Source organism: Girardinichthys multiradiatus, chromosome 11, assembly GCF_021462225.1.
Source record: "Girardinichthys multiradiatus isolate DD_20200921_A chromosome 11, DD_fGirMul_XY1, whole genome shotgun sequence".
In the NCBI taxonomy this organism is placed as follows: Eukaryota; Metazoa; Chordata; class Actinopteri; order Cyprinodontiformes; family Goodeidae; genus Girardinichthys; species Girardinichthys multiradiatus.
Genome location: NC_061804.1, coordinates 17,052,706 through 17,079,167, shown reverse-complemented (window position 1 = coordinate 17,079,167; position 26,462 = coordinate 17,052,706). Strand labels below are relative to the sequence as shown.

Below are 26,462 nucleotides of genomic sequence, written 5' to 3'. Positions count from 1 at the left end.
TGCACACAGATGCCAAATACTTTCTATTTTAGTGATCATAATTATTTGATGATGGAGCTTCTGGTTTCTCAACCACCCCTTTGTACACACAATCTAGCTGTGAATAATTTAGCACGTGGAGCTAAAAAGGTGGGTCCCTTAAAACAGCAGATACTCTCAAACTCTGGAGGCAGGACACAGAGCCTTTTTCATCCTAACTTTAACATCCACCCACTCCTTACACACAGCTTTTCAGCTGGACTCTCTCCCAACGAGCTGAAAAGCAGTCCAATATTTGAATCCATCAATCCACACGGTCACCTCAGCCCAAGGCAACACGGTATCAAGCTTCTGCCATTCCACCTGATCAGGGTTTCGTAGATGGACTGACGCTTTCTCTGCACCTCATCCTTAGTCATCCAACCATGGAGGAACTCCAAAGGAAACTGAACCAGTGTTATGAAGGCACCAAGCCCAGAAAGGCAAGTTATTTATGGAACTACTTTCTTTCAGCTTTATAGGTTTGAAGTGCTGAATCTGTCAGAGTAAAAAACAAGATCCCCTGATGATTATTTTATCTCTTAAAATAATTGTTTAATAGATCTATAATGACAGTGGAAACTTGACATTATAACCCAGACAGAATTTCTGTTTATATCTGATTTTGACCAAAATGCTCATTAAAACAGAAAAAGGAAAAGGGCTCAGTTTTGTGTCCATGCCCAGAACCCCCACCAAACAGCTTCTTAAACTTTCATATCTACTTCTATTTTAAGACTGCTTTAATACATTGGCCTCCTGCTAATGCTGCATCTTTTTAATGTCAAAAAACTGCTGAGCAGTGGAGCCTATCACATCTTTTACTCCCTGAAACTGTAGGTGAGATTCAAGCTGGCGTCATCCTACAGTGGCCGGGTGCTGAAGCATGTGTATGAGGATGGTCAGGAGCTGGAGAGCCCAGAGGAAAAGTACCCACACAGCTTCATCCACCGTAAAATCCCGCCCAGCCACCTTGAGATGGAGCAGCTTTGCAGCTTTGAGGAGGCTCACAGGGATGAACAAGGTGGGTTTGTATTAGTGTAACACACATTTATCTAACTGTATTGTAGTTTGTGAACTGCAGAAATACTCTTTAGTCCAAAGTGTTTTGTATGTGGGTGTACATGTGGGATTTGCAGTATGATTTTTATTACTTATTGATCTTTTTAATTGTGTACAAATTCATTATATTTAGACTGTAAAGAAATAAATTCACTGGGTGCTTAGGGTAGGTATACTTGTTCAACTGCTTGTTAACACAAATGGTGAATTAGCAAATTAGCTAGCCCATGCATTTAGACATCTTGACGTGGTGAAGGCAAATTGCCAAAGTTCACACTGAGGATCAGAACGGAAAAAGAAAATGACATGGCATGGTTGTTGTTGACAGAGTTCTGATCTGCTGAGATTTTCACACCAAACCCTCTGTTGGGTTTACAAAGAGTGGTCTGAAATAGAAAGAATATTCAGTTATTGTCTGATGAGTAGATGAAAATTCATGTCAGAAGTCAGAGGATATTTGACATGCTGGTTCAAGATGATTTGATGGCAACAGTAGTTGCCAATAGCCCCAAGGAAGGTATGTAGAAAGATATCTTTGAATGCACAACACGTCAAACCTTAAAGCAGATGGGCTACGGCAGCACAATACTAGTTCGGGTATCACTCCTTTCAGTTGAAAAACAGGAAACTGAGTACACTGCAACACAGGCTCATTGGAAGCAGACTGGAAAAACTGTATCTTGTCCGATGAGTCTTGATTTCATTAACTCCATCATGAATCCATCCTGCTTTGTGTCAGCTGCTCAGGCTGGTGGTGGTGGTATAATGGTGTAGTCCCTTTGTTACAACAGTTCACTCATCTTCCAATGGCGACTTCTAGCAGGACAATACACTATGTCACAAAGCTTAGATCATCTCTAACTGGTTTCTCGAACATGACAATGACTTCAGTGGTCTCCACAGTCACTCAGTGCAATAGAGCACCTTTGGGATGTGGTGGAACATGAGACTTGAATGCATGGATGTGCAGCAGACATTTATACAGCAACTGGGTGATGCTTAATGTTAATATGGACCAAAGTCTCTGAGTAATGTTTCAATGAAACAGAAATGCCAACATCTGATGGAATTAATATTCTAGAAAATATGCCCACTTATAATTTGAGAAAACAGATGCTAATACTAATTCAATTTAAAGCTTAGCTGCGAATAAATATACGCCATAAAAGGAATTGTCACCAATTGTCTCTTTAGTTTGTAAGCTCAAGGTCTGAAAGTTCAGCATGAAGAGCAGGGTTGTCAAACCCAAATACACAGTTGGCCACATTGAAAAAATTGGACAAAGTTGCGGGCCAGCCCTGATATGTATTTTAAAATGTTATGTTCTATATGATGTCATTTTTTTACAGCTACATTGGTTTCACACACAAGACAAATAGGTTTGTGTTTTTCCTTTGTACTTCCCACCTGTCTAAAAATAATATGATTTAGAATCAACTTTCTTTCACACGTTTGTGCACAAAAACAAGGAATTTGACGTTGGTTCCATTTTGCTCTCACTAGACATGTTTACATGGACATAAGAATTCAGAATAAATGGCCAATCGGGATTAAAAAATACATCATGTAGACCAACAAATCGTAATATTCTGATCGGATTCAGCTTGATCGGAATGAAATTCTATTCCGAATAAGAGGGATGGTTTATGGCGATTGTCAATCCGAACGCCAAGTATGTAAACAACTGTTTGGATCATATCATTCTGACTGGCAAACTGACCTGACTGTGTATGTGTGCCCTATGTCAAAGCGACACATTTCTGCCTTTAGAGGCAAGACGCATAATCCTGGAAAAACAACTAGTCTGTTGCTACATTAAGCCTGTAGCTTAATTATGAAATGCAATAACACCTCAACTGCCCTCAGTACAACTTCTTCTGCGGTTGGTTTAGGGAAATCCAACAACTTTGCGCATGTCAAAGTGCTTCTAATCTGAACAAAGCGTGGTACATGTAAACACACATCATGATTGGATTATTAATTGTGCGCCCACATAAACGCTTTATTTGGATTTATTTATTTGGATGCCATCATAAAATTTTGTGCATGTCAACTTAGATAATGAAGACAGTTTAGATATAAATATATAAAAAGGGAAATAAAAATAAAATGTTTTTTATAAATATGTATATATACAGTTTTTTTTTTTACAAAAAGGAAGACAAGGTCGAATATATGCATGGTATACTCTGACTGTTTTCCATTTTAATGCCATGTTTGGGACGTGTGGACCGTTGTGATTGGTTGGAGCATAGGATTGCTAATTAATGTCAACAGAGGAGGGGGGCTTGTTCGTCCTCATTGACACCCCAATACACAAGCAGAGCATTCTGGGATTGCATGTGCTGTCTACTGGCCGCCAACTCATGTAAACATTTGGAATAATCTCAAGGGCCAAATATAATTACTATGCGGGCCGCATTTGGCATGCTGGCCTGAGTTTGACACGTGTACTTTTAGACCAGCATAAATGCTATGTTTGCCAAGAATTGGCAGCTAAGTTTTGTTTATTTATCATGTGCTAGTTTAAAAATAATTCTATCCAGCTATGATTAGATTGTATAGAGTCCAATTAATTTTAAATTACAAAACAGTTAAAATCCAGTGACATAGTCTAATTTAATTCAGTTATAATAGAAAAGCTAAATCTGCCAGATTCAGTCGGTCACAAAATGGAGTTTTGACAAAAATTTAAACTGAAAGACTCACCTCCACCCCCCGGCCATCCTATGACTCCACCGTGTGTCTCTCCTCCATCTAATCAGCGTCAGATCCACATGTGTCTTCAATCAATCATCCTCCGACGCTTCGCTTATAAGGACTTCCAGTCATGGATTCCCCGATCTTCAGCTGAGCTTCGACCCTCCTCCGCTCCACCTCCACCAACTCCCTTCCATACTCCTCCTGGATCCCTTACCTTCTTAGGCCTTCCCTCCACCACCAGTATTGGATCCCAAGGGGGGAAGACTTATCTAACGCAAACCCAACACATTCCAACACCTCAAGAACACCATCTCCAGAGTAAAACATGGTGGTGGCAGCATCATGCTGTGGGGATGTTTTTTAGCAGCAGGGACTGGGAAATTGGTCCAAGTCGAGAGAAAGATGGATGGTGCTGAATACAGGTATATTCTTTTATTTGTGATCAATTATTTATTTTATATTTTTGGGATATTTTTGAGCAAAACCTGTGTCAGTCTGCTTGTGATTTGAGATTAGGACGGAGCTTCACCTTTCAGCAGGACAATGACCCGAAACATACTGCTAAAGCAATACAGTGGTCTAGGGGGAACATTTAAATGAGTTGGAATGGCCTAGTTAAAGTCCAGACATTTATCCAATTGATATTCTGTGGTTAGACTTGAAGTTAGCTGTTCAAATGGAGCACTTTTGCCTTGAAGAACGGGCAAAACTTCTAGTGGTAAGATGTGGCAAGCTCAAAGAAACTTCTCCAAAACCACTTGCAGTTGTAATAGCCTCAAAAGGTGGCTCTACAAAGTACTGATTTTACTTCACGGTAAAGGTTTTCTGTTATTATGTCCTATTTGTTGTTTGCTTCACAATTAAAAATAATAGTACATCTTTAAAGTTGTATGCATGTTTTGTAAATGAAATGGTGCAAACTCTCAAACAATCCATTTTAATTCAAGGCTGTGAGGCAACAAAACATGTAAAATGCCAATGGGGGAATACTTTTGCAGGTCACTGGACTTTAATCCAGAAGAGAAATGTAAAAATTCGAACACCAGAATTGACACAATAGAAATAAAAAGAGTGTGACAGTTCTTTCTACATAGGCTGTGTGGTTAACTCACTCACAGAGCCTGCTTTGATCTGTTGATGAGTGGTTCCCACACTCCCTTCTCTTCGTTTAGAGTAGTGATTGGTTTGCTGGTCCTGCAGGTCACGCAGAATAATTTCTGGTTCAGGCTTTGGATGTCTAAAGATTCTTGACTCTTAACCAGGATTTTGGTGATGGCAGCATAATGAAACTTACTAAGTTACTGAATAACCTGATGGCGCCGATGATGGCAGCCTTGGAGCTTTGCTCTCTCTTTGATTTTGTATTTTGTGTGTTTTTATGTTTTTCGAGCCACAGTTCTGTGGTGTCGGGCCACAATCCTGTGGTCTCATTCAGTAGAGAGCAGCTTCTCAACATCAGAGAGTCCTCTCTCGGGTTTTTTTCACCATCTTTCATCGATCCGGGGTTCACTGAGCTCCTGGCAAGCGGAGCTGCAGCTCTATATGGGATTCTGCGCCGAAAGCGGCGGAGGGGAAAGCGTGCTGGCGCGCTGGTAAAGCTCTGCAAAAGAGGACTTCACACACCACTGCCTTCAATCCACCTGGCATATGTCCGCTCTCTCAACAACAAGATGGACAGGCTGCTTTTTCTCACCGGTAAAATCACGGACCTCCGCGGATCAGCGGTTCTCTGCTTCACCGAGACATGGCTGAGTGAAAACATCCCGGACCGCGCACTGCTGTTGCCGGACTTCCAGCTGCTCAGAGCGGATCGCAGCGCGGAGCTATCGGGGAAGAAGCGAGGAGGCGGAATCTGCTTTTATATAAATGAAGGTTGGTGCAGAGACGTAAAAGTGCTGGGAAAAACATGTAGCCCGGATCTGGAGTCATTTTCCATAATCTGTAAGCCGTTCTATTCACCAAGAGTTTTCCTCGTTTATAATAATCGGCTCATATTTTCCACCACATGGCTGCACTTCTGCCGCGGAAAAACATCTTGCTGAGCTGATTACAGACCTGGAGAAAAAATACACGGACTCTTTCATCATAATACTGGGAGATTTTAACAGAGCAAACCTCTCCCATGAACTCCCCAAATACAGACAGCATATTAAGTGTCCCACCAGAGACAAAAACACACTGGACCATTGTTACACAGCTTTAAAGGACTCATATCATGCTGTTACCAGGGCTGCTCTGGGTTTTTCAGATCATTATCTAATCCACCTCATCCCAACCTACAGACAGAGACTAAGAGCTTCCAAACCCAAGGTTCACACTGTTAAGACGTGGACTGAGGAATCAAAGCAGATGCTACAGGCCTGCTTTGAATGCACAGACTGGACTGTTTTTAAAACCTCACCCACTGACTTAAACCAACTAACTGATGTGGTGACATCATACATCAGTTTCTGTGAGGACATGTGTGTGCAGACCAGGACCTTCTGCACCTTTGGGAACAATAAGCCATGGTTTACTCCACACCTCAGGAATCTGCGCAGGGAAAAGGAAGAAGCTCATAGCAGTGGAGATTGGGCGCGGTACAGGCAGGCCAGGAACAGACTAACAAAGGAGATCAAAGCAGCTAAGAGAAGATACAGTGAGAAGCTTAAGAACAGCCTTTCTACTGACGATGCTTCAGCTGTATGGACTGGTCTGAGAAACCTGACTGCCTACAAGAGCCCCTCTACCCATCCTGAACAGAGTCGTCTCCTGGCCAACCGTCTGAATGGCTTCTACTGCAGACATGACAAGAAGCCATTCACACCTCAAATCATCCCCTCTACATCCCTTTCAGGAACAAATTCCTCCCATAAAGCAACCAACCCCCCACCATCAGATCCTCTGCCTGCACTAAAGATCTCCGAGGAAGAGGTAAACAGGCTCTTTCAGCGCATGAAAACAAAGAAAGCTGGAGGACCTGATAACGTCTCCCCATCATGTCTGAAAGCCTGCGCACATCAACTTGCTCCGATCTTCACAAGGATCTTCAACAAGTCACTGGAGAAATGTGAGGTCCCCTCCTGCCTCAAACGATCCACCATCATCCCGGTTCCCAAGAAACCCACCATCGTAGGATTAAATGACTACAGGCCTGTAGCCCTGACGTCTGTGGTCATGAAATCCTTTGAGCGGCTGGTGTTGAAGCACCTGAAAGACATCACAGGCCCCGTGCTGGACCCCCTGCAATTTGCTTACTGAGCAAACAGGTCGGCAGATGATGCTGTTAACTTAGGTCTACACTTCATCCTGCAACACCTCAACCGTCCAGGGACGTATGCCAGGATCCTGTTTGTAGACTTCAGCTCGGCCTTCAACACCATCATACCAGACATCCTCCACCAGAAGCTCACACAGCTCAACGTCCCATCCTCCACCTGTCAGTGGTTCAACAGCTTCCTGACAGACCGACAGCAATAGGTGAGACTGGGGAGCATCTTCTCCCGCTCCAGATCAGTAAGTACTGGTGCCCCCCAGGGGTGTGTTCTATCCCCACTCCTCTTCTCTCTGTACACAAATGACTGCACCTCATCGGACTCGTCCGTGAAACTCCTTAAGTTTGCAGACGACACCACTGTCATTGGACTGATCCAGGACGGTGATGAGTCTGCATACAGACAGCAGGTGGATCGGCTGGTACATTGGTGCAGTCAGAACTACCTTGAACTGAACCCACTCAAGACTGTGGAAATGGTGGTGGACTTTCGGAGAACACCACCCCCATACACCCCCCTCACCATCCTCAACAACACTGTATCGGCCGTGGACCACTTCAGGTTCTTAGGAACCACCATCTCTGAGGACCTGAGATGGTCTTCACACATAGACACTGTTTGAAAGAAGGCCCAGCAGAGACTGTACTTCCTGAGGCAACTCAAGAAGTTCAACCTTCCACAGGAGCTGTCGGTCATCTTCTACACTGCCATCATTCAGTCTGTCCTGTCTTCATCCATCTCAGTGTGGTTTGGCTCATCCACAAAACAGGACAGGTCCAGACTGCAACGAATAATCAGGACTGCAGAGAGAATAATCAGAGCTGACCTTCCCTCCATCCAGGACTTATACAGGTCTAGGGTCAAGAAAAGAGCTGCCAAAATCTCTGCCGACCCCACACACCCTGCACATAAACTGTTTAGAGTTTTACCTTCAGGCCTCCGCTACAGAGCACTGTTTACTAAAACCAGCCGCCACAGAGACAGTTTCTTCCCCCAGGCTGTTTCTATGATGAACATTTAATAGAGTACAGAACAACAGCATACAGATGTTGCAAATGCACCTTTTTTATTAGATATGTGTATATTGTACATTGTAAATTGTAAATTTGTATATTCTGTAATGCAAAAACAGAACAAAAGAGCAAAGTGTACCGGAGTCAAATTCCTTGTTTGTATGCATGAACTTGGCAATAAAGCTGATTCTGATTCTGATTCTGATGCTGAGAACTTGTGAAAGTGTTTGGAGGAAAAATTTTTATCTTTTACAGTTTTATACATGAAGAGACAAACACAGCATAGCAAATGATGCAAATGATTTGGTTTGATCTCAATCTCCAAACACAGGCACTACACAAGAATATACTCAGGGGCAGACTTAGGTCAGAGAGACATCACATTAGACAGACAAAAAAAAACAACTAAATTAGACTGAGACAGACCTTTAAAATATCAACAAATTATTATTTTAGACATAACTCATGGCTGAGGCTGTTTTGACTTTATTCGTTTTCTAAATATGTAACCATACCATTAATTAAAACACAAAATCCAAATTCAAGGTTTGACAATTTAAAAATCAATTTTTGAAATTACATCTAATTGGACTTCAAAATTTGCAAAGTAAGATGTGAGAAGGATTTTAATGTGTTTTTACAACCATTCAGACAAAATATGTTTGAGCAATAAAACCAGGATTCACATCAGGATTTCACGTGTGAGGCCAGTGTTCTGCTGTGACTGGACTAATTCATCTGTGGAAAACATGGTTAAATTGTTTCAGAGTAAACATCTGAAGAAAGTTGTTTTTCTTTACGTGAGGAACAAAAACTTGCCTAAAAAAATCAGATTGCAGCAAATGTTGACTTTGCAGAGATCTCTCATTCTGAGGAAACATTCTATGAATTATTTGGGATGCTAAATGCTCTCAACTATCTGGTCAAAAGACTTTCATTTTACACTTTCTCTTTGATGCTTAATTTTTACAATATGTGCAGCAAAACGTAAGACTTGACAAGACTAACAAATTCTTACTTCTTTTAAAAAAACAGACTTCTCACAGACTACAGACTTTCAGTGTAGGAAATTTAATTAGGAAACAAATGTATAAGTTGTTAGTTTTCCCTTAGTCCACTGTTTACACCTCTGAAACGTGGTTTCTCAATATATCAAAATGTAATAAAAAATAATTTAGTTTGGTAATTAAATTTGAAAAGTGAAACTAACATTTATTTTAAGTGTTTTTTGTTTTGTTAATTTCAATGATCATGGCTTATAGCTAAAAAACAGCCAAAATCAACTTTCCTTTGAATGTAACATAAGTCTTTTTTTAATACAGATATGTCAACCTAATGAAAAGTGAATCCATGTATTGTACAGTACATGCACTAAATCCTTGGGCTCATTTTGCATGAATTATGGCATCAGTACGGTGTAACATTGAGGTGATCAGCCCGTTGTACTGCTGAAGTGTTAAGGAAGCCCACGTTGCTTTAATAGCCTCCTTCAACCTGTCTGCATTATTGGGTCTGATGTTTCTAACCTTCCTCTAGAGAATACCCAGTAGATTTTTGTGGGGTTTAGGTCAGGTTAGTTTGCTGCCCAATCAAGCATAGTGCAGGTATTGATACTTTTTACAGCGTGAGCAGGTGCTAAGTCCTCCTGAAAAAGGAAATCACTCAGTATAGGGAAGAATTAAGAGCTCTAAGATTTCCAATAAGACAGCAGCACTGACCTTGGACTAGATAAAACAAAGTGGAGTCCTGAATGTTAAAATTTCACTCTGGACCTCAACAACTTGAATTTTGTGTTTCTCCATTCTTCCTTAACTTCTACATGAAAATCACAATTTGCCTTTATCCAAAGTAAGGACTTTAAACCACAGAGCAACAGTCCAGTCTTTTCCCTCCTTAGCTCTTGTAGGACACCATTGTTCCTATTTTTTTATTTACGAGTCGCTAATGGAAAGGAATATGAAAGGTTTAGCCCATGTCCTAGATACATCTGTGTTTGGTGGCTCCTGAAGGACTCCAGCCAGAATCCCTAGAGTTTGGGTAAGATTCAGATAGAGAGGAAACACATGCATGGGGAGAACATGCAAACTCCATGTGGAAAGACCACAGGTCGGGAGTTGAACCTAGGACCTTCTCAGTGCAAGGCCACAGTGCAACCAATTGCACCACCATGTGGCCTTTAATCCAGTTTGAAATGATTTAATTGTTTTATTTATTCAAGTCACAGCAAAGGTTATCTCGAAGAACAAAGAAAAATAAATCTAAATTATACAGAGATAAATGTAATCCAATCAATCCAATCATATATAGCAGTATTTAACTACTTGTATCACAATTCGATCCTAGTCAAATTCCCTTCAGTATACCAATTGGTAAAACATGTTCTATCTACAGAAGCCCAGCCAATTGCATTGAGTTGTTCACTTGAATGTACATGTGACGACAGTTGATTGCAACACGTCATTAAATTAGCAGCAATGTCTCAGATGGGGCATGCATTGTTGCCACATACATGCCTCAATACATCCACATGCATGTATGTTGAAAGGAAAGATTCCTTTTCATAAGAAAAAACCTTTAGGCTTTAGGCTTAGTGTGAGACCATCTGCTATGACTGACTAGAGGTTTGAACTGTTTATGTTAAAGAAAAATTAAACTGAACTAATGGCAACAGTCCCTCTTGCTGGTTGCACTAGGCTCTTTACTTCCCTACAACAGAATTGAATGAGCAGTATGACTGTACTGGTTTTGCAATATCGAAGAGGTTATCTTAAAAACAGAGGGGCAAGCTGAAAACTAAATGATTACTTTCTGATATGCAATTGTTTATCTTCTTGCTCCCTACAATATGTTATTTAATTAAAAAAAACAAAAATCCAATATTATTTATTAATAGAGTTTGGATTAGTCAAGAGCTTACCTTGACAAAAATAATAATTTTAACAGTATTGTTTAACTCTGAGACTTTTCTGAAAAATCTCAATCAGTGCTAGAACGTGTTATAAATTTGTTTGGTTTGTTTGTTTTTTTTACCCAGGTTTTTATCCGACAACAGGACTCATTGCCCAAAGAATAAATGTATACAGAGGGCTGAAAAACTACAAGCCCGCGGGTGGTCAGACTGAAGAAACAGAGGGTGACAGCAAGGTAATAAAGCTCGCTGTTTGTGATGAGAAAATGGAAGATAAATTTCTCACTTGCATTGTTGGGTTTATCTGCCTGAACGTCTAAAGTTTTAAAAACCTCTTGATTTATTTGTCCTTGCAGTAATTTGTCAGTGCTGATTAGATTTAGATCTGAACTTTGACTGGTCTGCCTCTAACACATAAATATGCTTTGACTTAAGCCAAAAATTAATCATACACCTAACAGATTTAGGTTTAACATGATGTTTTCAATTTACCAACATGTTTCTTCTGACTGTTAGTAATATTAATGTTTTGGTGTGGCCCAGCCAGTGTCCCAACTTCAGTATGATAGAGAATATTTAGCAGAAGCTAAAGATTATGATGATGTCAAGGAAGCCTTCTAAACTCAAAGACTTTGGGTTTAGAAGGCCTCCATTACCAAAGTTAAATCACTGAAATACCCGTTGAAACATGCAAAAAATCAGCAATTATAAGAAAGTTTTTATTACTGTAATGCCAACAAGGATTTTGTCACTGATTATTAAGAAGAGTTTAAATAATTTTTAAGCATTTTTTAAAAATAAATACAACCTGATACTCCTTGACATTGTTTTTTTTTTTTTATTTAAGAGATGCCTGTCTTATATCCTATTAGAAACAACTTTTTCAATGCATACAATTAGTTTTAGATCTAAATTTTCCAAGGATATGAATAATTTTCAGATTAACTGGAGCTCTATCCGTTTAGATGGTTGGTGGAGGACAAACCCCCCTATCCAGGCTCAAGTTTTTTGCAGCATTTGACATGATTTCTTTGAGTATGACCCTGTATTTGGCACTATACAGCTTCCCATTAACTCTCTTTTAATTTATTTTTTTATCAAACATCTTCAAACATTCATAATTTTAACATTCAACATTTTAACATCTACTAGCCAGGACCTAGCACATGCGATGGGGTGGTTCACAGCCGAGTGTGAAGCAGCTGGAATGAGGATGAGCCCCTCCAACCCCTCCTTGAACCGCCACCTTAACGTGGAGGGGTTTGAGTGCTCGAATGATCCTAGAGGCTATGTTGTCTGGGGTCTAAATGCCCCTGGTAGGGTCTCCCTTGGCAAACAGGCTCTAGGTGATGGGTCAGACAAAGAGCGGTTCAAGACACCTTCATGAAGACCACAAAATTGAGGCAGCAGAGCCGGGGTCCCACCCTGGAGCCAGGCCTGGGGCAAGACTCATTGGAGTCTGATGGCTGGGTTGCTCCTCGCGGGTCCTGGCCGGGCCACGCCCGAATGAGAGACGCGAGGCCATTTCCCAGTGGGCCCACCACCTGCAGGGGAAACATGAGGGGCCGGTGCAAAAAGGATTGGACAGTGGACGAAGGTGGAGACCACGGCGGCCTGATCTCCAGATGCTTAGGCTGGCTCTAGGGACATGGAATGTCACCTCGCTGGGGGGACTATGAACAGTCGGGTTCGCCTCCACGCACAGCGTGGGCTCTGGAACCCATCTTCTTGAGAGGGGCTGGACTCTCTTCTACTCAGGAGTGGCCCACGGGGAGAGGCGGCGGGCTGGGGTGGGTTTGCTTGTTGCATCCCAGCTCAACTGTCTCATGTTGGGGTTTACCACCTGTCCCCAACGCCTTCGGGTTGGGGACAGGTCTCTGACTGTCGTTTCGGCCTACGGGCCAAGCGGTAGTGCGGAGTACCCGGCCTTCTTGGTGTCCCTGTCAGGGGGGCTGGGTAGTGCCCCTCCCGGGGACTCCATTATTCTGCTGGGGGATTTCAACGCCCACGTGGGAAACGACAGTGACACCTGGAGAGGTGCGATCGGGAGGAATGGCCTTTCTGATTTGAATCCGAGTGGTGTTTTGTTGTTGGACTTCTGTGCTAGTCACGGATTGTCCATAATGAACACCATGTTCAAGCATAAGGGTGTTCATCAGTGCATTTGGCAGTAGACATCCTAGCCAGGAGGTCAATGATCGACTTTGTTGTCATGTCATCAGACCTTCGGCCGCATGTTTTGGACACTTGGGTGAAGAGAGGGGCTGAGCTGTCCACTGATCACCACCCGGTGGTGAGTTGGATCCTCTGGAAGAGGAGAAAGCTGGACAGACTTAGCAAGCCCAAGCGCATAGAGAGGGTCTGCAGGGAACGTCTGGCAGAGTACTCGGCCAGGGAGGTATTCAACTCCCACCTCCGGGAGAGCTTTGAGCAAATTCCAGGGGATGTTGGAGACATAAGAGTCCGAGTAGACCATGTTCTCTGCATCCATTGTCGATGCTGCTGCCTGTAGCTATGGCCGTAAGGTCTGTGGTGCCTGTCGCAGCGGTAATCCCGGAACCCGGTGGTGGACACTGGCAGTAAGGGATGCTGTCAAGCTGAAGAAGGAGTCCTATCGGCTGTGGTTGGCTTGTGGGACTCCTGAGGTGGCTGATGGTTACCGTGAGGCCAAGCGTGCCGTGGCCCAGGCTGTGGCAGAGGCAAAAACCCGGGCTTAGGAGGAGTTCGGTGAGGCTATGGAGAAGGACTACTGGTTGGCGTCGAAGCGATTCTGGCAAACTGTCAGACACTTCAGGATGGGGAAGGATAGTGGTTAAAAAGCTCCACGGTGGCAGGGCTTCGGGGGTGGATGAGATCTGCCCTGAGTACCTCAAGTCTCTGGATGTTGTGGGGCTGTCATGGTTGACACGCCTCTTCAACATTGCGTGGCGGTCGGGGACAGTGCCTCTGGACTGGCAGACTGGGGTGGTGGTTCCCCTTCATTAGAATGGTGACTGGAGGGTGTGTTCCAGCTATAGGGGGATCACACTCCTCAGCCTCCCTGGTAAGGCCTACGGCAGGGTTTTGGAGAGGAGAGCCCGGCCGATAGTCAAACCTCAGCTTTGGGAGGAGCAGTGTGGTTTTCGTCCTGGCAGTGGAACACTGGACCAGCTCTACACCCTCTGCAGGGTACTTGAGGGTTCATGGGAATTTGCCCAGGTCCACATGTGTTTTGTGGACCTGGAGAAGGCATTTGACTGCGTCCCTCATGGTTTTCTGTGGGGGGTGCTCCTGGAGTTGGGGGCCCTTTATTAGGGGCCATCCGGTGTCTGTACAAGCAGAGCAGGAGTTTGGTCTGCATTGCCAGCACTAAGTCGGACCTCTTCCGGGTGCATGTTGGACTCCTGCATGTAGGGCAGCGCTTTGTCACCGGTCTTGTTCATAACTTTTATGGACATAATTTCTAGGCGCAGCCAGGGGCCGGAGGGGTCTGGTTTGGGGACCAGTGGATTTTGTCTGTTCTTTTTGCAGATGACGTGGTCCTGCTGGCCCCCTCTAGCCAAGACCTACAGTATGCGCTGGGGTGGTTCGCAGCCGAGTGTGAAGCTGCTGGGATGACGATCAGCTCCTCCAAGTCCGAGGCCGTGTTTCTCAACCAGAAAAGGGTGGCTTGCCCTCTTCAGGTTGGAGGGGAGTTCCTGTCTCAAGTGGAGCAGCTCAAGTATCTTGGGGTCTTGCTAACGAGTGGGTGGAGAATCGAGCTGGAGATCGACAGATGGATCGGTGTGGCTACCCCAGTAATGGGGACACTGTGCCGGTCCGTTGTGGTGAAGAGAGAGCTAAGCCGAAAAGCAAAGCTCTCGATTTACCGGTCGGTCTACGGTCCTACCCTCACCTATGGCCATGAACTTTGGGTCATGACCGAAAGAATGAGATCCCGGATACAAGTGGCTGAAATGAGCTTCCTTTGTAGGATGGCCAGGCACTCCCTTAGAGAGATAGGATGAGGAGCTCGGCCATCTGGGAGGGGCTTGAAGTAGAGCCGCTGCTCCTCCACATTGAGAAGAGCCAGTTGAGATGGCTCTGGCATTTATACCTGATGCCTCCTGGACACCTTCCTCAGGCGCTGTTCCAGGCACGTCCCACCGGAAGGAGGTCCAGGGGATGGCCCAGGATTGTTTGCTGGATGGACTATGTCTCTTGGCTGGCCTGGGAATGCCTTGGGCTCCCCCCAGAGGAGCTAGAGGAGGTGTTGTGGGAAAGAGGGAAGTCTTGAGTCTGCTGCCCCCACGACCCCGTTCTGGATAAAGCAGAAGACGACGAGGGCATGTACAAGTACGAGTACATTTTAACATATTCCCCACAGCATGATATGACCACCACCTTGTTTCACACAAATATTGTTTTGGTCTCAGACCACAAGACTTTCTACACATGGTTGTGGCAAAGAGGAAAAATGAGTTCTTGTGTGTTTTTATTGCCACTCTTCTATTTAGACCACAGTTGTAGTGTACAATACTGACAGTTGTCTTGTGAACAGATGCTACAACCTAAGCTCTGGATGTTTGCAGCTTCCGCTGAGTTAAAATTAGCTTTGTTTTTTTAGCTCATTTGATCACATGGTAAAAATTATTAATGAGACCCCCCAAAAGAAAGACAAGCGTAAAATTGCCAACAATATGTCAATATTCATTGACCACAATATTCACTGACCATTGGCAGAAGTCAAATCAGTTATCAACTCATCTTTGCATTTGTAGAAAAAGAACACAGAATGGTTCAAAGAGAATTGAACTCAGCAACTCCATGTTAAAAACAAAATATAAAGAAGACGAATTTTACTGAGCTGCTGTGGAAGCAGCTTCATTAGTGCAGCCTGCCAAAATGGAGGTCAGCTACAGTGCACCGCCTGCTGGAGTCATGTCACCTTGTTTAATTCCCCCCCCCACACACACACACACATACACACACTCTTGTTTTGCTATATGTAGTGAGGACCATGTGTTGACTCCCATTGACTTCCACTGATTTTCAGTCATTTTCCACCCTCTCTATGCCACACACACACACACACACACCACACACACACACACACACACACACACACACAAACACACACACACACACACACACACACACACACACACACACACTCGAACTGACCAAGTTGGGATTGATCTAAAAGTGGGTGGCAGAACTCTTACATTAGATTATCTGTTTAGAGCATAATGTAATGTCTCTATGGCAATATGTTTTCAATGCATTAGTTGTTTTTCCATAATGACATTTATTGAAGATATTGTAAGAACTTCAAGTGTAATTACTGAGCCTTTGTTGACAGTCATATAACTTTATATGTAAGAAAGACATTTCCCTCTTATCTCTGATTGTTTATTTCTAATGACATAATAATATGCACACAGCATATTGAATAAATAGACAGTTTTAAAGATATAAGGATCCACCATTGTTGTCACTATTAAAGATCAAAACGCTCCTGTAATAATTTAATTATACTGCAGTAAAGCTTTGTAAAAGAGGATTAGCTGCTTTTCGATTTACCAAAAGCCTCATTAGTAGAATTGCAAAGCCTGTTATGTTTTTGACAAGAGTGTGACTTTTTAGCTTTTTTCAACTTTAAATCCTCCTCCGACACAAAAGGTTCACAGCATCTCTCACAGCATCTACAAACAAAAAATATTGGACAACTGATGCTTATTGCAATACTTATTTTGAAACAAATTCTGTTTGAGGCGATTTACTTATTGTCTGAGATATACAGTTGCTTGTTTGCATACATAGGATAAAACGACACATGACCATTTTTTTCTTACTGTGCAGCATTGAATGAGACTAAACTTTTCCTGTTTTTAATCAGTTAGGATTACCATAATTATTCATATTTTCTAAAAAGAAGGATTTTTAGAGAATGTGTATTGCTTTTTTAAAATTGAGAAATATAAATACATTAACATTATTTTAAGGAAAACCCCAGATGATGATGTCATGGCTTTGTAAGTTTCTGATAGATTAATTAAAAACTGCCAGTTAAATTCAGGCCCACCTGTGGATGTATTTTAAGGCAACATAGAGAAATGAAATAAATGAGGCAATATATCACTAAGAAAACTGTGGACCTCCACAAGTCTGGTTTATCCTTTAGTACAATATCCAGATGCCTGATGCCTGATGGTGCCATGTTTCATTTTAAAAACAAGCAGGTATAATCAGCTTGGGAATGTCCCGCCATCACACTGTTTAAGAAAGAGGTTTGGTGTCCCAGAGATAAATGCTTTTTTCATCTAAAATCTTTGTATTAATCCCAGAATAAAAGCAAAAGAGCTTATGAAGATGCTGGCTCGTGCTTGTAATAGAGTATCATTAAATTAATCCTGTATTGACATGGACGGAAAAGACACATAGCGAGGAAATGCCATTACTCTAAATCCACACAAAAACGTAATCAGGGACTCAAATTCTAATTTGCAGAGGCATGTCATGTGGTCTGATGAAACTAAAACTGATGTGTTCCACCATAAGGACCACTGTTATATTTTGAAGACAAAGAAGTGAAGAATGGAGGTGACAGAATCATATTATTTGGATGTTTTACTGAAGGAAGGACTGGTGCACCTCACAAAAAGTGATGCCATTATGAGGAAATAATATTTTGTGGAAATATTAAAACAACACATGAAAGGCATTAGCCTGGAAGTTAAAGCATCAGCACAAAATGTTCTTCCAAATTGACTATCTCACTAAGCATACTGCTAAATTAGTTAGAAATTGACTTGAGCAGGATCAAATCAATGTTTTTAAGTAGTAATCCAAAAGCTTTGATGTTCTTATCATGGAAATTATTTGTGCGTGAACAAGGCAGCCTAAAACTGTGACTCATTTAAACACCTTGTGTCAGGAGGAATGGGCACAAATTCCAGTAAACTATTTAAAAAAACACTTTCAACTTTTGTTGGAAAGTAAAACAAAACAACATATTTTTTTGCCATTTGGCAAGTAGAACAATTTTGGAAATGCTAACTGACCTAAATTCAATTCAGTTGAATTCAATTTTATTTATATAGCGCCAATTCACAACACATGTTGTCTCAAGGCATTTCATATAAATAAATAGAAAGGGTTAATCTGATTTTATGTCAGAAACTTAGGAAAAAAAGTTTGTATTTCTGTATATTTTTTATAAATATCTGGTAACAAGTGGACATTTCTTCAGTCCTCAGTTTTGGATTTTGGCAAAATAATTATCTACACCAGCAATCTACGCATAATAAGAGCACCACCGAAGAAACTTGAAATGATGAGGCAGCACTCAGTACTTCCGCTGGACTTGGAGGGATCTCCAAATGCCAGGGAGAGGGAGAGCCGGAGGAGGGCTAAAGTTCTTCAGGTACAGGAGGAGGTGGAAAAGGAAGAGAGGGGGATCATCAACAAAAATACCAAGGTAATGATGCATGGCCAAATTATTCTCAATGGTGTGATCGTGTTTTATCAAACCATTTCTGTGTCTTGTTATTTTCAGTCTCACTTATCCTTCTCTCCCTTCTTCTAAATTCTCACTTTATTCCAGGTTTTAAGTAATCGTTATTCAATAGCTTTGCCTTCATTCAAAATATCTGCAAGTTTATCTGTTTACATCCCATCCTTCTACATCGTATTACTTTATAACAACTACATTAGTTGTACTCCATTTGTCCCCCTTTTTTTAATGCCGGCCCTCCTGCTGCAATAACTGCTAACCGATTGTCCCAGCGTTATCTATCTACTGTGAACAGATACTGATGAGTCCACAGTTTTCCTCTGCCCTTGCAGCATCTGCCTGCCACTTACGAGCCAGCAAGGAGACCCAACTTGCTATTACTCCCTCCCTCTCCTGGCTGATTACTGCTCTTTCCCTCACCATCTTGCTTCATGTTTTTCTCATCTATGGTGTTATTGCCACATTTTTGCTGCACCTGGAAGAAAGTTCATATTCTGCTTTATTTGTTTGGTAAACATAGGATCTTTTTTTTTTCTCTCATAATAATGATAATTACTAAAGAAAAATTATATTTGTCATTTGAATTATTGTCACTTAACATGTTAGATGACATGCTTGGATCGTCAGGTTACAATGACCCAAACATTAACCAAATGGAGAGTAGGGCCAGTGACTAATGTGACCTTAATGCCCCCATTAATTACCTTAACCACCCCATTACTGTGATTGTCCTGCTACTTACAACCCATATTCAAAACTGAAGAAGCCTTTCGGATAAGAGGTGGCATGTTTCCAAAAAAACAATAGAGGTCCAGTGCCAAGATGAGACTTGATGACACATAATTGCAGAGCTCTGTCTTTACCACAACAGACAGGAGCGCCACCCACATTTCTGCAGATAAGGCCCCAATACATCTGTCCATCTCCCACTCCATTCTACAATTATTTGTGAACAGCACATCAAGATTCTTGAAACCCTCGGTTATGGCAGATATTAATCCCCAACCCCCTGAGGTAGCAATTCACCTTCTCCCAGTAGTGAACCATGGCCTCAGACTTTGAGATCCTGATATTTATGTGTATCATATACAGGATAAAGTGAACAAAGATCAGATTGGAGTATGCAAGAATTCCTTATGTAATAAATCTTCACAGCTGATACCACTTACCCCATGTTGTGAATGCATTTCACTACGGACTACATAGTGCCAAGTAATGACTGCAAGGAGTGTACTTATAACCCCTTCACCACTGTTCTGTGTGTATATACACACACACACACACACACACACACACACACACACACTTGTTTTGCTATATGTAGTGAGGACCATGTGTTGACTTCCATTGATTTTCAGCCATTTTCAACCCTTTCTATGCCCTAACCCTGACAATAACCCTAAACCTAACCATTACCAGTGCATGCCTAACCCTAACCTTAACCTAAAGTCAATTCACACCTTAGTGCTAAACCTAACCGTTAGCAAAATAGGTCATGAGGACCAGCAAAATGTCCTCACTTTGGTACAAACGGTCCTCAATTTGATGGTGAAATCAGGAAAATTGTTGACACTGTGATGCCAAGACAGGAACACACACACACACACACACACACACACACACACACACACACACACACACACACACACACACACACTGTTGTCATTATCTTTGTAATAGATCTGACCCACATACAGAAGAACACTGAGGAAGCAACTGAATCAGTAAAGGTGTTTATTTACAGCAAGTGAGTCTGGAGCGTGAACGGGTGAATAGCCAACTGTATGGAAAGAGGGGGAAGAGAACTGGTGAAACAGGGAACTATTATGTTGCAAAAAAATAACGAAAGGTAACTATTGTAATCAGGAGAATGGCTTACTAAACAAGTGCAGTCAGGTTGCCAGGGGTAGAGGGAGTCTGGGTCCAGGTGTGTGATGCGGTTTTACTTGAGCTGTAGAATGAGTTCTGGTGAGTTCAGGACTTAGTTTAATGTTCAGGTACTTGCGTTCGGCAGGTGGACAGGGTACGCTTATGCCTTGGTTCAGGAGATGGAGGAAAACAGGAAGTTGCCAGCTTGGTCCTTGGAAACGAAATCCAAACAAAATCCACCAAACGTAGGTAATCTTGATCGTCCAAAAACGTCTGGAACCAAAGTCAGTGTTCAACGAAGATAATCAAAAGATTTGTGTTTCTGCCTGCGATGGAACATACACAAAGTCAGCTTAGAGACAAGGAACGAAGCATAGCTTAGAAGTGGCTGAGCTTGTTACCACTGAAGGCAAACACTCTGGCATCGAAGTGCTGGCAGCCTCCTGCATAAATACTCCTCCATGCAATCAGCAGATCAGTTGCACCTGTTACCCAGCACACCTGAGAAACTCCAGCACCATCTGGAAACTGAAAACAAAGTTGCACACAAAACACAAACACACACTCTAACCCAGACACCGACAACTGTATACAGACAGACAGACAGACAGACAGACAGGCAGGCAGTAGGAGAATGCACAGCTAATGTCATTCTGGTAAACAATCAGCTTTTCATTTGTTCAATTTTAACTAACAAGTAGTTGTTAGATTTAAAGAGAGTGACTGTATGCTTGTGTATCATCATGGCACACACCTATTTAAAACAGGCCCTGATTAAAATTGTGGTTGGAGAAAATCTCATTAAGTCATTAACTTTGGTTTGAGTTTCCCTAAAGGCAGATAACTCAGACTGGGCTGCTGCATTAACATTTCTTAATTATGAACTGGCCTGGGGTTGGGATTAATCCATTTTGAAACAGCTGTAATACAAACTGTAATATGTTAACTATATAACTGCATCAGTTCATTGAATGGAGGACAGATGTAGATAATTGAAAAGAACCAAACCACAGGGAGAATTCTAATAAGTAATCAGGTTGGACCAACACACCATGTTCTGTAATAACAACACATAAAACTATCATATGCGGGTCAAGACTTTGCCCTGTCGTTGAACTTTTAAGAATCTCCTATTTCATTTCTGTATTGTTTACCTCCTTCCTATCTTTTTTCCCCATTCACCCTGCCTCTTCTTCTCCTTCTTTACCCTTTGCCTCACCTCACAGTTTCTTTCTGCCACCTCCTATTTTCTACCCTAATCTGTTCACTCTGTCTCCAGGAGGCTGACAGCTGCCAACATTGTGGCGGTTCAGGCTGCGCTCCGTGCTCCCTGTGTCATGGCAGCAAGCTGTCCATGCTAGCGAACCGCTTCAATGAGTCCATCAGCGATCTGCGTTGCCAAGCCTGCTACCCCCATGGTCTGGAGAGGTGCCAGTCCTGCTCCAGTAAATAGCACCATTTGCCCGGCATCCATGTCTGCCAATGAGAGTGCAGCCTTGAGTGTGTGACCGATGCGCTATCGCCTTGTCATAACTGCCTCAGCTGCATTACTGCTTTAATTCAAAATGTTCTTGGTGGGATGTTTCACAGCTCTACAAGGAAACATAAGCCATGAGAAAACAAGGGAATAGTGACTGTAACAAAATTATGAAATAGCAATTACTGTGTGCATTGAATGTTGCATGAGATAACACAAACACAATCCCGTTTTGTTTTGGTTTTTGCCTTTGTTTTGCATCTGTGTGCCTCTTCCCCATAAAACCTGGTTCGACAATCTTGTTATAATTTTAATTAAGATGACAAATTTTAAGGTTAAACGTTCTTACTGAGAAAGCTGCCCTTTTCTCATTTTTCCAGTTTGTTAAACAGAGAAGGTAACCTTTATTATGTCAAAATGATGTATTTTTAAAAGCTAATTGCTGTTAATTTTTTTTTAGACAGAAGAGACAACAGATAACGTAGAAAATAAGGACATAGTTTGATAAGGTAATAATGTGAAACAAATATTTTTTTAGATAAGCTGCTTTAGATCATCTCCTTTTCAAAAAGGTTAAATACATGACAGAAGCAGATTCAGTCCAGGGCAGAACCAAACCAAACTGTTGCTTAGGAGCTCCAGGCTGACAGTGGACCCCTAAGAGCACTTGACTTCTCATGCAGAATACACATCAAACAACTTCATTTTGCTTCAAAGGTGTTTGAAAAAGATCTTTAAAAATATTTCTTTTTTTACTTCATTTAGGGCATTTTTAAAAACTGACAAATATATTTGCTGCAATCATACAGGAAAAAAATTATAATTGTGTTCATATGCTTATATGAACACATTCATATGTCATCAGTTTAATGTATCTGTACTTAGAATCATTTAATGCAAACTGTAACTGTAAATTAATCTTACTACATAAATTACAAGTTTCTTTGTGTACTTGTAAGCAAAACCAGTTAAAATTGCCCCTCGCTCTTCATTGCACTGAGTCTGGTTTCAATGCTGTACACTGGATACAAAAACAAAAAACATTTATTTGAGGTGAATATTCTAAGGGTCAAGCAAAGCAAACTCTTGTGTGTAATCAGTGTAGGTTACTAATAAACCATGACAGTGGGGATTTTAAACGCACTACATGTGAACAATCAAGCATGGATGATTTAAGAGAGATATTACGGATGATGATGTGGCTAATTAGCTTAACTAGAACTGGGGCCCCAAATCAAACACAATTTCATATGAATTAAATGTATAGAGTAATGCTGCTTTACCAAACTGAAACTATTTACCCTTCCTGTACCTCTGGTCATTCCTATCAGCCTTTAATGGAGACTAATTACTGCTGTTTTCTAAGAATAGAATTACCAGTAACAAGAATCCTGCGCTGAAACAGACTGTGTGTTTTTCATATGGGAGAGGAGTTTAGGTTTTTAGTAATGAGTATTCTCTCTTAAAAAACAAGATGTTCAAGGTGATCAAACAGAATTGTATTGAGCAAATGTTTCTTCTTTAACATGTGGGGTTAGCAAAAAAGTTTACACATTACAGACAACACAGAAACAACAACTGAGAGCCAGTTTAATTGTTTCTCATGCTAACTAAAGAAATGCTAATGTTTATAAACAAAAATGCTGAAAGATGCTACATGCTAGCTGTTAACTCTTAGAAGGTTATGATTGAGAGCAACTTTAAAAGGCTGGTAAAGCTCCTGTATCTTCAACAAGTCTAACCTAACACCTATCAGACAACACAAGCTAACACTATTTTATTTAAATATTAGCTACATGGACATAGCTCAATGATGGCAGTCTGTTAGTTTGAGCTCCCGTGTTTCCCAGGTGCCGAATTTGAACCATGCAATGGTCCGTTTATTTATTTTTCAAACTTTATTAAGAATAACAAAATGGATCATGGTACACATCAAATTGGCAATAACACAGAAGAATACAAAGGAAATGAATGAAAAGGATACAACTTGAGTATACCATAAAAATAAAATACTAGGGGTTTCAAACCATTCTTAATACACAAATGTTTAAAAGATGACAAGTTTTAAGCCTTTTTTATTCATGCTGTCTATTGTTAACATTAGATATTGCTTTATATACAAAAGTAATGTATTGAAATTTGGCTTATGATTGGAGAACTTGAATTTATTAACATAGAATGTGTACAGTGTAAGTAGGAAACGTAAAAGTGAGAACTGAGTTTACTGACAATATCTTTGTAACCAAACAAGACATTTCTTTACTTTCAGCATAAGGAAAAATTTGGGTTAGCATGATCAGACACAAAACGTGAGGGTTTGCTACAAAGTTGTTTTGTAAGTGAGCAATACCAGAATAAATGAACCATTGTTTCCCTATCGACTTCATCAAAAGCGCAGTTTACTTTAAAATTACCTTTAAGTCCTTGAAGGTAGGGTTTCGTTAGATAGAACTCAACGTGATTAATGAAAAACTGATTTTGGAGTTTTTGTGTATGGTTACTTCTGTGTACAATTCCTGAAAAATGTGCAAGGAGCTTTATGCACATTGAGCTAAATAGCATGATCTGCTGTGGGCTGCATCTGTACAGAAACCTCACTAGCCAACCCTCATGCTGCTAATAACCCATGAAAATGCAGATGGCCTTTTCCCGTTACAGCACAGCTAAAACCAATTGTGAACATGTGGAAAACCTCCATATTTATTGGGGAATTATATTGATTTTAAGGAAAAATATCTTCATACCTGTAGTACTTATTGCAGGAGAGTTGTGATCGGACGGTCAAGAAAGCAGCATCAAAAAAATGTGTTTGTTCTAAATGGACAATAGGACCATGATAGCTCTTACACTGAAATTAGGCTTTCCACATTTAAAGCAGCTTCTCAATGTTGGTAGAGGGGGCTTGAGTCTCAGATATTAAAATGAACTAATTCTGTTACAACCCAACACTATGGTTATGGACGTTCAATGCTCGCGGAAAATCATCTATAGCAAATAAATAGCTGACTCTTCCCATGAGATGTTATCCCCCCCCTGTGAAAGAGACTCGCCACCTGGGTAACCAAATTCCTAAAACTGTAAGATTTAGGACTGAAAACAACCATTTTCTATCACTGGCCAGATTTTCTGAAGTATTTAAAGATAATTAGGAATTACTTTTCTAAACTAAGTTCTTAAATTACAATATGCATTATGAAAATATTGGGATTTTTGGCCAATAATTACAACCATTATACCATCCTCCAATTTATTCCCTGCTAATTTATGGATTAATGCAATTAAACTTCAGAGATTTACAGTTCTTTTAAAATAAAAGTTTTGACATTTTTATTACTGTTTTTATTTACATATATGACCATTTGTTTTGCTCTATCATTATCATCATCTTGTTTTTTCAAGGGTTGTAAACTGTAAGCAATTGGCTCATATTAATTGTTGATCTTTATACTTTTGATTTTTACAGGGTCTCTTATGAGTCTGAAAGGACATTTTTGTTATTTAATCTGTTTTCAGCAATGAGAGATGCATCATAACTGTAACAAAAAGTCCTAATAAAATGCTAGATGTAATTCTGAAATCTTAGTTTTTTATGAATGAATATGCTAATAGCTTTTACCATAACTGGCACACCCCCACACATACATTACTGCATAATTATATATAATTAAACCTCACCCATTCCAGCTAAACTCAGATGCTGTCAATCATATTTTCATTGTATTCTGGGATACTTATAAAAAATATTAGATATTTTTACCACAGTGGTAAAATGTTTTCATGCTTCTGCATAAGTGCATGCTCCGATGCAGTTATGCATTTCCTCTGTGGTGAAATTAGGATAACCTGCCAGGAGCAATCATAAACCCAAAAAAAAAAAGATTTAAACATCACTTAATGGTGTTAGTCACACAAGACTTATTTATAGCTGTAGGTTATTTTCTTAAATATGACATAAACAAGCATGTACTAAAATGTATAATTTTCAAGTACCGGTATGTTAAAAAAATGAACTGCACTAAGCTAAAAGATATTTTGCAGTGGGAACAACATTTTTTGCCTTTCCCCACCAAGGTAAAAGATAATAAATCAAACACTGCCCGAAAATGTATTCAGTGAACTCATCCTCAAGATGTCGATGTCACAAACCTCACCTGACCACGTGGACATATAAGGCGACTGTGGCTCAGTAGGAAGAGTAGTCGTCTTGCAATCGGAAGGTTGTGCGTTCGATTCCAGCTTCCTCCTGCTGTATGTTGATGTGCCCCTGAGCAAGGCATTTAACTTCAAGTTGCCTACTGATTGGTGTATGAATGTGTGAGTGCAATTGGGTGAGTGTGGCTCTAGTGTAAAGCACTTTGAGTGGTCTGTATGACTGGAAAAGTGCTATATAAATTCAATCCATTTACATATCTTTGCACAGGTCATTTCCATTTTTACTTTATTGTGTCACAAAGCCTACATTCTGATATGTAGCAAGCAATATGGCTGAGGACGAGTTTTGCCTAGAGCCCAAACAGGAATCAAATTACAGCAGGAGGGTAAATTAAATTTACAGACATTAGTTTTCTTTTCCTTTGACCTCTCTGCTCAGACGTGTGCTACAAATATGGACATTAGGCCTGTGCTTTTGAACTTTTCTTTTTAACCAACATTCTCACTCAGGTGGAGAATTGGGTCACATAAC

At 41.0% G+C, this 26,462-nt stretch overlaps 1 protein-coding gene across 1 annotated transcript; it reads left to right on the top strand.

Moving 5' to 3' along the window:
* Window positions 1-213: 213 nt before the first annotated feature.
* On the top strand, window positions 214-25,330 carry LOC124876638 (glutaredoxin domain-containing cysteine-rich protein 2). The gene is made up of 5 exons (XM_047379575.1): window positions 214-461; window positions 859-1,042; window positions 11,085-11,194; window positions 18,169-18,396; window positions 21,581-25,330. Exons 1-5 carry the CDS (start codon window positions 405-407, stop codon window positions 21,752-21,754), a joined length of 753 nt encoding a protein of 250 aa, XP_047235531.1. The 5' UTR covers window positions 214-404; the 3' UTR covers window positions 21,755-25,330.
* The last annotated feature ends 1,132 nt before the right edge of the window (window positions 25,331-26,462 follow it).